This window comes from Saccostrea cucullata, unplaced genomic scaffold (assembly GCF_032062105.1).
Source record: "Saccostrea cucullata isolate Sc308-1 unplaced genomic scaffold, CSIRO_AGI_Scuc_v1 ctg18049, whole genome shotgun sequence".
In the NCBI taxonomy this organism is placed as follows: Eukaryota; Metazoa; Mollusca; class Bivalvia; order Ostreida; family Ostreidae; genus Saccostrea; species Saccostrea cuccullata.
In genome coordinates this window covers 1-18,829 of record NW_026921455.1, presented here as the reverse complement: position 1 = coordinate 18,829, position 18,829 = coordinate 1, and the positions used below count along the sequence as shown (strand labels likewise).

At 30.4% G+C, this 18,829-nt stretch overlaps 1 protein-coding gene across 1 annotated transcript; it reads left to right on the top strand.

The window, feature by feature from the left end:
• Positions 1-261: 261 nt before the first annotated feature.
• On the top strand, positions 262-18,825 carry LOC134260004 (tolloid-like protein 2; the record flags this gene model as incomplete). Its single annotated transcript, XM_062742590.1, has 16 exons — positions 262-397; positions 569-754; positions 7,470-7,557; positions 7,950-8,068; positions 8,302-8,457; positions 8,810-8,857; positions 11,350-11,397; positions 12,721-12,756; positions 13,310-13,357; positions 13,812-13,856; positions 13,982-14,035; positions 14,364-14,411; positions 14,982-15,026; positions 15,798-15,842; positions 16,478-16,522; positions 18,665-18,825. Coding segments are annotated over 16 exons (1,308 nt in total), but the record flags the coding sequence as incomplete, so codon positions are not given.
• Positions 18,826-18,829: the final 4 nt, after the last annotated feature.

Here is an 18,829-nt window from a genome sequence, read left to right as displayed (position 1 = left end):
ATATCCTGAACCCGGTCTGTATCCTATGTACATAATTTGATATTTACTCCGAATAAAATCTACATGTAGTCTAAAATTTGCATCCCGCAAACGACAAATGGTATGCAAATGTAGTCTCTAAATCAGTGGGAAAAAATTGTGAGAGACCCTTAGTGACAAACAAACCAGTTGTCTTCAATAATTGTATATTTACACTAAATCAACCACATAAAGAAATCTCTACAAAAGAAAAAATGTCTCTAATGACATTGCCTTTATTTATTTCTACTGTTGTCTTTATTTTACAGAACAACGACATGTAAATGGTTATTTCAATCCACCGATGCCAGTTCTAGGATAACATTTGAAGTCACCAGTGTTTATGTTGATTGTGGGGACACATTAAAGTTTTATGACGGTTAGACATATTTTGTACTTGTATGGTGTTAAATGTTTAGACCCATATTACAGTGTACTTCAGATTCGAGCTTAGTACCTCGTAGCTATTCGTCCATTCTTACATCCATGTATTTATCTAGTAATATGTCTTGTTGTTTTCTCTTTGATGTCAACTATTGCAATACCTCAGGGACATCGTCCAGTGCTAGTGCCATTGGAGGCTCTGTGTGTTGTTCTTCGTCCTCCAGTTGTGGTTCCAGTAAACCCCCAGCAACAACCACCGGGAGTAACCTCTTTCTACAGCTGGATTCAGACGGGACTGCCAATTCTTACGAATCCGGGTTTACAGTTACTGTTGTCGTCGGAAAAGATGAATGTAAGAGATTTATATAAAAAATGTAGAAAATGTATTACTGAAATAAAAGAAAAATGTAAAAGGGTTCGCGCATTTTGCTTGCTTTTGAACTGGATTAGTTTCTTTTTTTATATCAGCTCCAAAACAACTACGTTACTTCAAATCGCTTGTAATTAAAAATCAAGGACATTAAACGAAGTAAGATATGATATAAAAGAAAATAAACTTTCTAATATCAATTCTCTATAAAAATCAAAATTTTAAATAGGGTCGTGGACATGACATGTCTCCGATTTAGCTGAAATTCACACCATTTACTACAGTTTGGCATATCTTTAATAAATATGATGTTAAAGTCTAACTTTTGAATTTGGTTGCCATGGTAACAAGGATGTTATATTTATAACCCTCCGATAAAGCAAATTTTGCTCTGTTTTAAATTAAATTAGTGCACATTCAATAAATTAGTGTAAATTCACATGAAAATTATATTCTCTGAGCTCATATTACTTAAATCTGAGAAATAAATTTCATTCAAGATGTCTGAATGGAGATTAATCGAATTTTCATCGCAGCATTAAGGCTGTTAGCAAATTGGCAATTTGCCAAGTTTGTCTTTTTTAGTCATATTCAATGAAATTTTTCACCATTTTGACAACTGATATATTTTTAACCATGTATCATTAAATAAACTATATATTCTAAGGTTTTGTGAGAATAAAAAAAATTAATGGGTAAATCAAAAACTTTCTAGAAATTATTGCATGAAAATTGGCAATTTGCCAATCCCCCCCCCCCCCCATTAATCACAAACAACAGAGAAGATCATGTAAGAACATGTTTTACCAAACTGAACAAATTGTTATGTAATATGAATATATGTCAAGTATTTAAATTTCTTTTCAATAATGAAATAGAACTTTTGCAATTAACTCAGTGACAGGTAAATTAATATGTTGCCTTGGAAACAAATCAGGCTTCTAGTTATTTTAATCTAAATATGACATAAAACAAGTGAGTTTCCAAAAATTCTTACGAATCTTTTAATGGCCTGTAATTGTGTCTAATCCTTTTGATTTATTCACTAAAATATGTACAAATTCAAAACAATTGTTTTCAGGTTATTTTTTTTAAATGTATAATTTAAGTAAAAAGGCAAACTCATATTTCATAAATGATATGAAAGTATCTTATGAAAATATGAAAGTAAGTCAGACAATATAATTTCAAAACAAGTTGGCAAGACCATCTTGATTATAATGTTTGTTTGCCCTCTCCCAACTCTTGGTAAAATTATTAAGTCGGTAGCTATAGGTAGGTTGTAAAATCTTTTTCCCAAAAAATTTCAAAATATTTGTTGACGAGATAAGATGGATAAAAAGAAAAAAAAACATCCTGTCTTGCAATGTAAAAAAAAGTTTTGAATTTTAGTCAGTCTGTTGGGGGAAGGCAGCCAAATTTTTTTTAAATGGCCTTGTATGCTAAATATTGTGGAATTAATTTTTATTATCACATTGCTTATCAGCATATTCAGATGATCAGTTATACTATTATGTTCTTTTAATGGGTATAAATATTTTTAACTATTTGACCTTGACCTTAGACATTGACCGACGTAAAAAAAACTTTAACCTTAACCACAGCTTTTGAAGTTGGACTAGATTTTCACATTTCACAGGTGTTTTCCTTGTGACAAGACCTTTCTTGGGATACCTCGTGGGAGTCGTGACATAAACTGCAATGTATGGGGGAATCAGTGCTTCACAATCAATCTTGTTCTCAGTTTTGTTAAAATGTATTCATACTCTAATCATACATGACATACTGTGTGAAGCCTGCCAGTATAAAACTCTAAATTTGTGAGCCCATGTGGGGGTATATAATAAATCAGTATACCACCTCTCCTGCAGAGTGGGGATATAAAAAGGGAAGAAACTGCTTTTTTTCATAATACTGTCTTTATAGAAAAGAAATAAACGTGACATTGGAATGTATGCTCCACTTAAACAGTGACAATTTTTGAAAATACAAGAAATCAATTTAGAATCAATTTAGAATACACATATTCTCTAAGGAAAACTGATGCTCTGCTTAAAAAAAAAATTCTGCTAAAATTTGTTCCTTCATATTCTCTCATTTGATGTCAGCTTGGTTTCCTGGAATTCACATTTCTTTATGTCCTTTTGTATAAGTTTGAAAAGTAGCTCAGCCTTGCAATTTGCTATGGATTTTAGTAATGATCTTTAGAAAACCGTCTCTATATCCATCTTGCACCAGTGATAACTTTTACTGGATCTTCTTTTCTCTCTGTTCTCTTTCCTACTTTGTATTTTTTATGCAAAAATTACTTTCAGTCCACTGTCAAATTTCTTTTTTTTTTTTGGGGGGGGGGGGGGGGGGGGGGGGGGCTGTACATGTATGTCCTCTGCTCTGGTCATTTCTATCTGTTCACATGAAAACGAAATAAAAATACCATTAAATTTTGGTCCGTTTGGAGAACATTCATTAAAAATTATTTTATAAACTTAAAACTGGAATCTTAAAATTTTGCTATTTATAAAACATATACATTTTCAACCTGTAAACATTATTATCTCCCTTTATGCATTGTCATGGCAATCATGTCTTAAGTCACCATGAATTAATGTAGCATAATACACAATACATGTACCTGTCTGGTCTCCTTGCTAGTGGATCTGTAATCCTGATAATCTTCATTAAGAAAATCTTGCAAGGGCTGCAATGATCAATTTAAATTATTTTTTTAATTTGAAAGTTTGGCTTAAAATCCTAAACATCATATATATATTATATGTACCTGATATTTAAATGTTATCCTGAAAATTTTCTGTATCCTGAGGAATGATTGATAAAGGAGGGAATTCAATGTTGTCATCAAGCATTTTTTTTTTTCAATTTACATATAAAGCTTTTCTGCAGTTTGGACAAATCGCCGGAGATCTAGAGTAGAAATGAATTTGACAATTAATTTTTAAAGTGGTAAATGAAATGTTATTATACCATGAATTGTAATAAAAACATGCATGTTTTATGGATATTACACGTAATGTGGTATAATCTATTTTGTTCTTTAATTTCTATTTTTAATTTGTACAATATGTCCTTGACATGTAAAGTACACAGCATCAGAATGATCTCATCTGTACAGAACAATACTGTAAAACTAAAACTATTCATAAATGTGTACAAGATTGATATGCCTGCAATATAAAGCTGAAAAACAGTGATCAGTAAAATAAGATTATGAGACAGAAAGCTGCATCTTAGAAAAGTCATTTATAAGAACTCCAAGAACAAATGGAGTTGTCACATTCCAACAGCCTTGGATAGATTTCTTTACCTACTTTACAATACATTACCTTGCAGAGCAAATAACTTGTATCAAGGTCCCAAAAATGATTTCACATAGTATGACAAAGTATATGTACTTAGATCTAGAACACTATTAGCAGTCTTTGTGTACTGAGTTAATTTTCATAATTCTACACTTACACTTTTTCTTATCAATTCTTTCAAATATTCTACGGTCCTAATATTGCTTAAAATTTCAAAAAATCTAACCCACTATTCAGTTATCATTGTCAAATGTCAAAGGTTTAATATTTTCGTGGTATGATTTCTACAAATCCTGTTTGTTAAAATAGAATGGACACAAACATATTATATATCACTTGGAATCATAAATTTATACAATTTTCTTCAAATATACTGAATTTTATAGAAAAAAAATACCGGTACCCAAAACGGGCACATATATTTCACAGTAGTAACTGATTCAATGTCATGTACATGTAATATGTGCAACTCTGCATCCAAGTTTTCATGGTTTTGTATGTTTTATTGTCTTATATTTCAATTTACAGTCAGTTACCAGGTACATGTGACACCTGAATAGAATTATAAATAAAATCAAAGTACTGAAAGCACTCATGGGAGTTGAACATGGTGTAAATTAAAATTTTTGATCGGGAGGTTAAGTGAGTGAACAATATTATTATTTCAAATACAGACAGTTGTTTCAGAGTTTCTGAGTTGCAACAATCTTCAGGAAGACATTCAGAGACATTGAATAGCAAAAAAAAAGCATGGGCCATAATGCTTGCCTGCCTACATTAGTCCTTTTTTATACCCCTGCTTGAAAAACGGGAGGGTATTTATTAATCGGGATTTCTGTCCATCTGTTTGTTACGCTTAAGGTAAACCCATCTCTTATCCGCAACTCCTCTTACACTACTGAACGAAATTTTCATAGAATCTTTATTACATATTGCCGTTGTGCACCATCTATTACTTTTTCATCCTATACATATTTTGGGTTTCCCATTGCAAAACATGGACAATGCCATTATATTCATATTAGAGGCGGTTGATCATTTATATAATTCACTGCTCACAGTCTTCAAATTTGTTATATATTTTTCCCTGGTACATTTACCCATGTGTTTCAGTTTCGCAGGAATAATATCAATGTTGATAAAATGTGGATTTTAACACACCATCCTTTTAAGAGCTAACAGGTTTGTTAAAACTTCTCTGTGAATATAAATGTATTTCAATTACACGAACATTATACATGGAGTACGTTAGAACTTAATTTTTTTAATATTGTGAAGAAAAAAGCAATACCAAGTTAAAAACAAATATTTAATGACCAAAGATAAAAACAGTGGTATATGTGAGAGTTTGTGTGCATGCACATTATCTAGTATGTAAATGAGGTTTTCCTTTTATAAAAAAAAATATACTTCAATTTGTTGTTTTTAATCGCGATTTTACGAAAACATCTGTGTCCGTTTTTGGTTTTAACATTTATAACAGAGTACTAGATTTACCGCTTTTGGCAGGTGATACTACTGATTTATTAATAAATACGCATGTTTCCTATAAGTTTTTATGATTAATGAATTCATTCAAACCAAGAAAATGTTCATAAAAAGTTTGAATAAATTCTGTGCATCGGCAAAAAAGAAATTACTAAATATCCGGGACCGTCGGGCGTCGGGATGACTAGATTTACTGCTTGCCGTCAGTATGTGGAGTTGTCGTTCGTATCTCTTTCAGTGTATGACGCTACACAAAAAATGAGTTCCATAACGAAAAGTTTTTGAGGTTCTTTATTATTTAGTTTTACTTTGAACGAAATCTAATATTCAAAATAAGATTACTTTATCATTACATTTACTTACATTTCAAATTATGAAAATTAGATCAATTCAGGAGAAAATGACATGAACTATTTGTGGCGGATGTTTATGCATGTTTTCTGTTGAATATCATCGGAGTAAATCGGTCGACACAGTAGCCTCGCTTTCAGCTCTATATAATCAACACAAATTACTGCGCATGTTAAATGTGTGATGACCATGGGAGATTGAACATAGTTCAACTCCCAAAAATACTTACACATTGCAGTGGGGATCGGTCGGGGACTACCACACCACTACATGTATCTCTCGATCTCTATTTCAAAGACATCTTGAAGGGAACAGTTAAAATCCTCTCGGCCTTCGCCCTATACCGCATGTTTTTCTTTCTACGAGTAGCTATACGTGTAATACTCATCATGTCCAGACCAACCCTTTGGCTTTTCTTAAAGATTATTCCTACTTTGTTAACTGTTTTTCATCAAATTCTGAGCCTCTTGAGGTAGAATTTTCCTGAACAAGATGTTTCAAAACAAGAAGAAAAAATGCAGATTTTATTGTCTGCCATCTTGTTTACATTTCACACATTTTGTATTCTTCAATGCAGAAGAGCTCCAACAAGGGAAATAACTCAGATAGTGAAAAAGATGTTTATTTTTCATTTACCCATAAATGTTTTAAATGATATTTGCAAAATAACACTTCTTGAATCTAAATCTTGCTACTAGAATTTTCATATCACTTGTCAAAGTCTTTAAATATTAAGTCTAACAAGGGAGTTAACGAGGACTAATTAATCACTTTTTTGGCATCAGAAAATTAGAAATTGTAAAAACTTTGTGACATATACTATTTTTTACATAGTTTTGATTGTCATCAAGCATATAAAAAATATGCACAAAAAGTATTTTTTCTTGATATTATTGATAAATAGCAATATCCACTATGATTTACACCTTGTAGGCCCGTTTCCATGGCAACCAAGTAAACTACCATGCTTTCTTTCATATAGTCAATCTTTTCATTCATTCACAAGTTTCAGTGAGAAAAAAAATTAGCTGAATCCAAGACATCGCGTGGCCACATCATTTTGATATTTAGGTAGAATTAATACTAAAAATACCCGTGAAATATTCATTTTTTATTATCTTTACAATGTATATAAAAGATTTTTTTGTTTGCTCGTTTGTTTGTTGTTTAACGATTCGTAATCCTGACGTGTATTAGATTGGCATCTTTATTTATTTGTGAATTATACTGATTATCAAACAATGTAAAAAAAATCATGAAAGTCAACAGAAATCACTGCCAAATCCTATTCATAGTTATATAAAAACTATCAGCCAATAAATAGCAAGCATTAATTCTTTTCACTGTTTGTGACGTAATGCTTCAATTACGTATGACAAAACCCCATGTTTCGCAATCTTACATTTTCTAGCAATTTTCAGAATATATTAGGTAAATGTAGTTAAGGCACTGAATAAAGCAAAAGTTCTGACATGTATTTCAGATTTATAGTTTTTTTTTTAAATAATAAATTTGTTCATACCAAACGGTTCTGTTTTCAGCAAATTGTACGGCTACTGGAACATTTAACATTAATCTTGCCTCATCACTGACCTTGACCTCACCGGACTTCCCCGCCAATTACCCCACGTAAGTTAACGATAACAGTGAAAACTGTCTACTGTGACACCCGTGCAATCCGACACGCTGTGAATGCAGACATTAAATGTGGACCTCATTTTACTATTTATATATCTCTTTACACTGTGCAATGCATCATCCATTCTATTTCGAAACAGAATTTGTCTCCCTGTTCATGTCGGATTAGACAGGTTTAACTGTAGTAACACCAGTTAAGATACGATGTATATTTTCTTGTATCTTTTATTTTATAATACTAACAAGAAGTGAAGGATCTTGCAAGGACAAAAAATAAAAGAAAAAACAGTTTTAAACTTGGTCGAGAGTAATTTTTGTATTGTACATTTTTTACCTATTCATTGAAGTAGTATGAATTTAATGTATATATTTTTTTATTATAGAAGTCGTAACTGTACATACACATACACATATTCAAGCGGAAATGTTCAGTTTGAGTTCATATATATGAAGGTGGAGCTCGACACCGGGACTTGCTATGATTTTGTAGAAATCTATAATGGTAACAGAAATATACCTTTTTCTTAAAATGTGTGCATAATCTTTTCTTTTTGAGGCATTAAATTTCTTGTAAAGTTTTATGTATTTTTTTTAAAAATATCTTGTTTATTATACTTTTTTAAAATAATTTGGCAATTATTATTTTCATATATGATAATTATAATATTGTTAATTTAATAATTATTATTGAAAAAGTACACGTTTACATATTTAACAATATTTGGCATAAAACAGGGCCCTCGACTAGTTCCCCTGTCATTGCCAAAGTTTGTGGAGATACCGTCCCGGTACAGAATACCTATGCCTCTTCTGGAACATCTTTGACAATCAAATTCAGCAGTGACGGCCAGGTGACAAAAAAAGGATTTCTGGCTCGAGTGACACGTATCGGTAAGCAAATAGACTTTAATTAAAAGATGGATTTTTATCAATATCATTTACAACCGTAACGTATAGTGCATATTTCATTTGCATATGTATTTCAGGAAGGCTCAGTTCAATTTATTTAAAACCTAAAAAACTTCGATAAAATGAAAGTATTTTTGATTGAGAAATAATGATGTTAAGCATAAAAAGGTTAAAGAAAAAAATCCAAAGCATTTTTTTTTATTAATCGATATAAATTCCACAGGACAACGTATGGTTAAGGAATGAAAAGAGCGATCGAAAATTATTCTTCTCTATTTGAAAGCAATATTCATTTTATTATTTGTAAACAAGTAGAAAACTCCTTGTTTGTTAGATCAAAATGCGATATCCAGTAGTGGTACTACAGGGATCACCTCTACTGGTAAGGCTATCATTACATGCATGTTTGTTAAGCATATATTGCGCATTGTTTAACTATAGGCATCATATATATTTGTAACGAGGGAATATATTACAAATTGTGAGTATATGTAATATATTTTGTTACATGCATGTACGACATCTTTTACAATGATATCGGTTATATGTTGAAAGAGTGCATACCTATTTATGTGTTTGCAATGAAGGGATGAAGTGTTAAATAGGAAACTTTCTTTCCCATCCTTTTTTCTATCTTATTATAGAATAATTAAACATGTCTGAAAATATACGATTCTTAATAGTTTGTCATTGTCGTTTTGAATCGTTTTCGAATTTTATAATTTTACTCTTTTGCATCAAGGAATATGGCCAACATTACGAGAAAAATATTAAGGAATGTAAAATCCTAACCTACAGATCAAGTTTTAATTTTACGGTCTCTAAACTGAACTACATTATATTGTTAATTCATTATAAAAGAAAATCAAATTATTTGATTTAGTTTGATAAAATAAGACTATTTATACTTCATCACCATCTTATTTTAACACAACCACATAATGTCGTCTTAAGGAATAGTGACAAAACATGCTTTATGAAATCTATTTTAAGATTTCCACTTATTTTTCCTGCAAAGATATTGCAGCCTACACAAAAATAAGCACAATACCATTTGTAGATATTTATTACAAAGGAAGTTTCATAATCAAGTTAATTTTCGAAATGAAATTTCACGACTTTTAAATTGAAAAAAAAAAAATCAGTTTTGCCTTACTAAAGCTTTTTGGTGGGTGCTCGCTAGAATTTAATCGCTAAAATATTCAGCATTTTTTTGTTGTATTCTTTTGCAAAATGAATAAACCATGTACATATATAGCCGTAAAATCAAATCGATAAAATTATTGGCATGGCTTTTAACAAGCAACACGCTAGACTCTATTTAGTGGGAAAACATTGCAATCGATTTCTAATTTCTAATTTTTTTGGCTTTTACCACTACAGCGAATCCATGAGAGTGAAAAATTCAAGAGCGAAACGTAAAACAACATTCAATCAATCGATCAATCAACCTACCACTAAAATGTAAATAAATTTAACTCTGGTAAAATTGAATTTTAATATAGTTAATATTTGATTATAAAAGCAAAAGGATTTTTTTAAAAAAAAGCAAGAAAATAACAACAACAAATAAGGAAAAAATTTCAAATACGCAAGGAAATAAATTATATATACTCAATAAATAGTTCATAAGGGTGTTGCATGTGTCTCAGCTACTTTTCATAATGAGCTTTTTTTCCATTAAATTGATTGAAATATGTTGAATAAGTTGACTTGTAAATAGTACTCAAACAGTAATAGCATATTGCTAATTGAACCAATAAAAGATAAAAAGAAGGAAAAATAAATAAAACCCTGGGTAACAGCCGTCCTTATAGAAAGATTAGTACACTGTGGGTTAATTCTATATTGCTTACTTTGGTATCTTTTGGTGAGTGACACATGTTCGTGGATTTCGTGGGGTACCTTTATTAACGAATTTATTCCCCCCAAAACGATAATTTTTTTCAGCAGATTTATTCGATGAATCTTATAAACCAAATCCCCCCCCCCCCCCCCCCCAATTCAATAAAAGTTTGCGTCCAGAACCCACAATCACCACCACCACCACCAACAACAACAACAACAAGCCTAGACGATACGTTCCTCCAATATATCTGTTTTGTGTTTTTTAATATGTACGAAAAATATTCAAAATTTGAATTGCATTCTGATTTTTAAACAAAAAATAATTGCAACACTGAAAAGAATCATTTTTAATTTTTTCCCAAAAGAATTATAGAAGAAACATTACCCTCTTCTATATTGAACAAATGCCCTGTAAGGTACCTCAATTCTTTTGTGAGCAAATATATTAAATTAGTAATACTTCAGTGACAAATTCCAGAAAACAATGATATATTATTGAGGAACCGATCATCTGTCCTTAAAATGATTCTATATACTTGTGTCTGTCATATATCGTGAATCAGACAATTACTGTGGAATCATTTATATTCGTGGAGACTCCTTTTCGTTGATTACATAAATTTTACAGGTTCGTGGGGATGTAAATGGTGAATTCTCTGTTCTGAGTAAAAAGAAATATGACTCTGTCATCCTATTGTATTAATAAGGGGAGAATGTTAATTTGTGCTTTAAAGTTACCAAGAACTTTACGATAATTGGGCAAACACAAAATCTAATGATTCTACCATAACTAAAATTATTTACCCAAATTTATCAATGCATATATTAATCAATTTTCAGACATTTGTCAAGAAGAGATGAAATTTCAATCATATTTCTATAATTTAATAATATTTTGTTTAATTAATTTAATTATTTAGCAATATACGTATACAGTATACGTATACAAGTACAACTGACTTATATGGTCTTCAAAAATAACGAATGGTACTTTTGCATAATGTAAAAAGATCATTTTTTATTTAGCTTATATAACAACAAGTACTACTAACGCAGTTACGGCTGACACGAACGGTAAGTCTAAGTGTTTGACTGTGTTAAAGTCTGAAATTAATATAAACTGTCAAATATGCAATCGATTTCTAGTTTCAGTTGCAGTATTGAATAATGCGCATTTGTTGAGAGCAATTCATCTAACTGTGATATCAATATGTTAACAGCTGGTTTGGAAAGACAGGCTCAACACCCCTGATATTTATTTTAACTGCACCATAAATTATTATAATTGATTTAACTTTGGTAACAGAGATAAATATGAGAAATACAATGCTATTACGACCCAGATTTCTAAATAGTAGAAAATATCATTGTTGGTAAGCAATTTTAATACTAGGCCACTCTGAACATTGGGCTAGAAGCTTTGTTCCTAAGTTACTGTATTTTTGGTTCTTTTTATTGAATTACACATTTACTGTTTTATGTCACCTTTATCTCACCATTGAATTTACGTTAAGCAAGTCACATGCAGGGAGACAATTTTTATGTTTCCATCACGTGCAGGTTATTAACTGTGTTATCTCCCTTCAGATGAACTAAAAGTAACAGGAGAACTTGTTAGAATTGTAAATTATATACATTATTAGAATATATATGGGATCGGTAAACTTGATGATGACGTCATAGTTGTCTTTTGACATTTTTGAAAGAGTTGGGGGAAGAACACAAAGTTTGACAGAAAATCCTATCCCAATTAATTAATAAAATTTTTCGGAATAATAAAAGTATTACAAAATTTTAATTGTAGACATCAAAATTATGAGATGTAAGATGGTTTGTTTGGCTTTGCATTTTTTTAAACCACCAAAATTAAGGTGTAATCTTAATAAACATGATAGGACCTTCAGTTATTCCACTATTAAAATGTTTAAAAGAAAATAGCCAATTATATGAAAAATATATTTTTTTGCATACATTTATTGTACAATTTACCCCTCAGGTGATTGTGGACACCCCCTCCTCCTTAACATCCCGTTTCCAGGGATATTCTATTCGTCTTTTATCATTTTAATTAATTTTCTAGTACTTATTCACAGGGAAATTCCATTAAAAAAAACTTAACCAGAAAGAAAGGTTTAATTTCAAAATCATACCTGCAGTATTATAAAAAAAAACTATTTTAAGAAGATGTTGGGAGATATATTTTTCCTATACATTTATAGACGAATTTTATCATAAACCAAAATGAATCTTAATATAAATTCATTTTTAAAAGTATTTATACACGTGTATAGCTAATTAATCAATCTTGACCCTAACATATTAAAACCAATGTATGTGTCACACATTAGAAACCTACACATAAACTGTGGTATACTTGTGTGTAATTTCACATTGTAGAACCCTCCACCTTTAGTGATTCAAGCACTACAACGGGTACGTATCAGGGGTTAAAGGCCATATATTTGTGTCTGATTAAGGTGGGTTAAGGGCCATTTACTGCAACTGTTTGTTTCATTTTGTTAAAGGGTAGAACAGAAATATTTTTAAAAAACTATCAGAAAAATCAAACATGCAAATACAGAAATAATAATTTAAAAAAACATAATTCAAATATGTCAAAAAAATTCATTTTTTGGATTTTTTAATCAAAAAGACTTTATAAATGTGTAATAGTTGGTTTTTTTTTCTGTTGCACGCTGTTATAAGTAAGGTGTATAAATTGAGTTACCCGCTAATGTGAATTATACAATTGTATCTTTAAGTGTATACTTATAATAATTATACCATACCTTAGCACGTGCGGTTAAATTAAATAATCGCTGTTTCATCGTTCGACACTGCTGCATGCAAACCTTTTTTTCACACATTAATGTAATTCTAATTAATGAACAAATGTTTAAGCTGTAATTTCTTAATTGTAAGTGGTTAAGTGTGTTTTTTTTTAAAAAAATTCTTGAGATTTCAGGGCTCTTTGTTAACATTATAGAAACTAGTACGCAACAAAAATATAAAACAACCACTTATGTCGAGAAAGGTCTGTAGTGTTATATGTTTAATGAGTTAATTAAGAATATAACCATGCATGCATGATCAACTATATAGTTTTGTTTGCATTACCGATTTTTCCGTTTTTCCCTTATTTCACACCTTTTTAATCCATATTCAAATATTTTTTTCTTCCATTTTCTAGCGACCAAATGATATATAATTCCATCATTTATAAAGTAAATAGTCTTTCCCTTACAATACTGGGATATTGTTTTATAATGTGAATTTACAAATTTTAATGCATATAAAACATCTTTGTAGGTAAAATTCATTTAGAACATAATTCACTCATAAGTGAAGAGTATTGTCTTTATTTTTGCAAAGTGGAAATAACTGGACATATGTTGCGCAATAAACCTGAGATTATGATATAAAACCTCATAACATGCCTATGCGCATTTCTAAATGTTCATTACATATTTTATGCCTCACCATGGTAGATACAAGTCAACATTATGATGATACCACCACGTATGTTAACACAGGTCTGTAGTTAATATTTGCATGTCAAGTAAATTTTTAAATTGAGTATCTTTATTTATCAAAACATGATATGCATATTTATACACTAATCTGTGCAACTGTACACATTTTTATTGTAAACACACAGACAAACCATCTCCACATATTGATGATACCACCATAGCCACGGATAAATACGAAGGTGTGTTATATGCATGCATGTTAAAAAAGAAAACTAACTTATTCTTCTCACACTGTTTTTGTGTAACAATTCCAAATAATAATTAGAAATAAGCAAAACTGATGCATGCTGTATTAATTAATTGAAAATTCAAATTAGATTGTTTTGGATAAACTGAGTGTTGAAATTGAAATATCACCAATCTTCATCCTAATAAGTGTAACCTTTCTTCCACCAACAAAAACTTCTGCTCTCAAGAAGACAAATAAATCTAAAACTTAACTTCAAAAATATACTTTGAAGCAGAAATAAAAAAGTAATCCGTGATGTTTCCAATCTAAAATTGTAGAAACAACTACTCAGGTAGATGTTGAGACCACTTCGAGTCTCCAGACAGGTCAGCAATGATACATATACCATTATACTCCCTGTGTATTCTCGGAGATATTATACAGTTATCCTTATATTTTATTATAATGATTCACCTTTTTCCTGATTTGCATGATCTTTAAAGTTCCTTGTTTGCTTCGTTCCCATTTTGTAATGTTTAATAAACCTTTTAACTCGAATACTAGACTAAGTATATTTTCGTCATTTCCACATATTTCACGTTACGGTGTGCATGTTCTAACATCTTTATACAGATATACTACAAATATTCCACATAACACTTAAGTTTTGAAGACGTTTCAAATTAGGCCTATATTTAACATTCAACAATATCTAATTTAGATTTTATTTTCTTTATTTAAAGTTTTACCTTGTATTTTCCTTTAACCATTTTTCAAAACATTTTTTTCAAATCATCATTGTAATATAAAGTAAACGTTTTCAGTGACAACTCAATAAATATCGTTTTACTGATGCAAAAAGGGAGCAAATAATTTTTTCACGATGTTTCCACAAGGTTAAGTAAACAACGTGGTTAAAATGTTTTTAATTAAAAGATAACAAACTTTGTTTCTAGAGTCGACTACTAATGTGATAACTCTACAGTCAACTACAGTTAAAGGTAAGATGTACACCGATATAAATACTAAAAAACAGACTGCATGGACACTTGCTTTTTCTAAAACAGCACGAATTAAGTCCCTTTCCTAACCTGTCCCAACAACCAATCTAAACCCTTGCGTTTGCGTCCCCTGATCGAACATCCAAAGAAATATATAACTTCCCTTGCTATTGCCTGCAATTTAATTATGGTGAATGACAGTCTCTTATGATCAATCTAATTAAAGAGAACCAAGTCTTTGATTGGGTTTATCATTTTGTTTTTTCCAAGATATCGTAAATTCAAATCAATCAAAAACCATTGAGATAGGGATTGGTTGATTAAAGTTAAAATATGAGTTCTCAAGACAACGGACACATTCTTAATAGTTAAGGAATCGCTGTTTACTAAATTGACTTTACCAATGAATAAATTCTGAAGTAGAAACATTGGGTAATTTACAGTGAAAGTCAATTCCTTTAAGCAGACCGGTAGTATTTTTACTCATGCTGCAAACCGTCGTTTATGTTTCATGCATGCCTACCTATTTGGAGAGTGATTTCCTTATATTTTCATTAAATATAAATATGAATCAAAAACGCCTTTGAAACAGAAATGAAATATACTAATTTTTTCATGTTAAATAGCCCCAACCAATTGATTTTGTATACAAAGTCTGTCGGGTAAATTTACATCCTTGTAAGGCACTTGACCTTTTACTTGGATAAATTTACTTTCAATTGAAAATTTAGATAATCAAAATTAGAAATTACAAAAATCTATTATTTGTAGAAGACACAACAGAGAGGGTAACATCACAAACAACAGCAGTAGTAGGTACGAGGCGCATGACTCGAATTGTTCTTATATACATGTATTTGTGTTTGTTCTCATTTTTGTCTTTACTCTGGCTCTGTAATTGCAGTCATTTTAAAAGTGCATAAAATATTTACAAGAATTATTCTAACCTACTTTAATTTATACGATACGATATTACATAACTTGGGACAGTTTTCTCATTTTAAACCACGAAGACAATTTTCCCATCAAAAATGGCTTCAAATTGAGCATATGGTAAAAGTAACGTGAAGCAGAGTAATATGTTTTCTACGTAACTCATGCTGCGAACCGTCGTTTCTTTTTCATTGCATTCTCCAAATCTAGCAATTTGGAGAGTGACTTCCTTGTATTTAAATTCAGTGTAAATATAAATCAAAAACGCTTTTTAATAGAAATGAAATATACGAATTATTCAATGTTAAAATTTCCCTTCTAGTTGATATTGTATGTACAAAGCCAATTCGGATAAGTCTACATGCTTTTTAGGCACTTGACCTTTAACTTGGATAAATTAACTTTTTATTTACTATATCGAGAAATTAACACACCTAACGTACGATTAATTATCTTTTTTAAACAGTAGGAAATGTAGATTATCAAAATTAAAAATAAAAAAAAAATATTATTTGTAGAAGAAACAACAGAGAGGGTGACATCACAAACAACATCTGTAGTAGGTAGGAGGCGCATGATTTGATTTGTTCTTATATGCATGTAAATTTTTTGGGTTTTCTTTAAGACTTAACTCTGGGTCTCAAATTGCATCCATTTTAAAAGTGCATGATGTGATATTTACCAGAAATATTTTGTATCATTTAAGAATTAATCTATTTTTAACTTATCTTATACAATATAACATAATTTGGGGACAGTTTACATGTCGCAAGCTCGTGCATTTGTACAGCCAACTTATGCCAATATTCACCAATATAAGTTCAATAACCGTATATTATTATATAGCTAATAAATAGTCTCTAATAAAATGCTACCAAAAATCTAGAGAATTTTAGCGTTCAATATTTTGATGTTTTTTTAACGCTGAGCTTGTATTGCATATTATTAGTATGCCCGAAATATTCCGAATACGAGCGTTATGGAACGCCCCGTTGCAAACAAAAAAAGTCTATTCTATATTCTATTATATTCTATTCTTAACACGTTAATTAATGTTAATGTTAATTAATGTTCGTTTTAGAATTTATTTGCTACACAAGAAATGGTGACTTTTTACGTATCTCAATTTTTTATTTATTAGAAACAAAAAATTAATGCCAATTTTTTAAAAAAAATAATAAAATCGTATGTAACAAGATGTTTCGCCAAGATTATTCGCAGTAAGAGGTATGAAAAGCATGTACCTTAAAATAGGTTACACACAAGCACGTCTCTTATCTCATCTTTACAAGTGTAACAATAAAAATAGATTTAAGACTTTTATTTCTGTTTTGAATATGATTTCCGTAAAAAATTAAATCAAAATTTAAAAAAAAACTCAATTTTTCGTTACTGTCAATGAAATCATTGTAACTGAATGAATGAAAGCAATATATGCATAATGATTGTTTTTATTGAATTGTGTTTTATTATAAAATATAGAGGCATGCAGACTATACATGAGTTGTACAAAATAACTACATATAACTTATATTGTTGTTATATATAAAAAAAATATCTTACTAATCTTTATAAGAAATACGCACTTTAACTCTTGATTCCCGCCTACATTTTGCAACCTTTTAATTAAATATAAATGGCAAATTGGCTATAAATTCTTTGTGTAATTATTGTCATAATACCAGCGCTAAATAGTAAATTATTCATAACTCCAGCTCTTGAAATAAAAACGGGGTGGGGTAGACGATATTTTCCATTGAAATCGGACTATCAATCATCATCATATTTTGAAATGCAAATAAATAAAACATAAATATAACAATTAAATATAAGGTTTTAGTTGTTGATCGCTTTGAATTTGGTGGAAAATAAGCATTTTTGTTGTTTTTTGTTAATAAAAATATGTTCCCCCCTTGATTCATAAAACGCTTTGATATGAATTTGTGAAATAACAGTCTATATATAACCTGTAAAAAAGAGTTTTTGTGTTACGGGGGGAAAAAATATTTTCCGTTTTCTATAGTGAAAAATAAAATTTTAGAGTTACCTTTCCTTGTTTTCCCAAATAAGTAATGTTTTATGAAAATTCATATAACTATCTATAAAAAAAATGTTAAAAATTCATCGAAAATGTTAACTCATGAAAATCGACTTGGAGGTAGGCGGGTGAACAATACTATCGTTCGCAGTTCTTACTTGTCTTGAACATTTGAAGAACACCAGCTTTTATATTTCAAATGTTTGTTATCATTCACATACATACATAAATGTTTTTGACATCATATAGTACAAAAATTTGAGTTTGAAGTGAGTATTTTGATAGATATGTTTTATCACATGACACTGGAGGTTCATCGTTAGTTGAGGTTCTATCTGGATTAAAACGGAGCTCCATTTACCAATAAGTCAAGTACTAATTAAAAGGTACAAATAAAAGGTACAAGGTACATGTGTTTTAGCTGCACAGTTCCCGCTTCCTTCAGAGAGTCAATAATAAATGCATGGTGAGGCAACGGATAAAGTATATTATTTATACTGCATGGCGCTCTGTTCCCATTGTACACACGCGGCATTTTGAGTTTAACAAATATGTATTTGGCAACAGATTGTTTTTCAAACTTCACTGTGACATCAAAAATCGAGGCTCAAGGTTTTTTCCCCTGTTTTTATTCCTAATGTGGTTCATAATTTGATTTTCCTTTCAGGCAATAACAGTCCGTCTGTAGCTGACAGTAATGGTACTAATGGAGGAGTAATCGCTGCAGGCGTCATAGTGGCATTGGTTGCAATTGCCTTATTTGTGGCGGGGGGTTTCATTTTCTTTAAGAAGAAACAAAGTCGGTCGATTAATATTAAGGACGAAAAAAAGG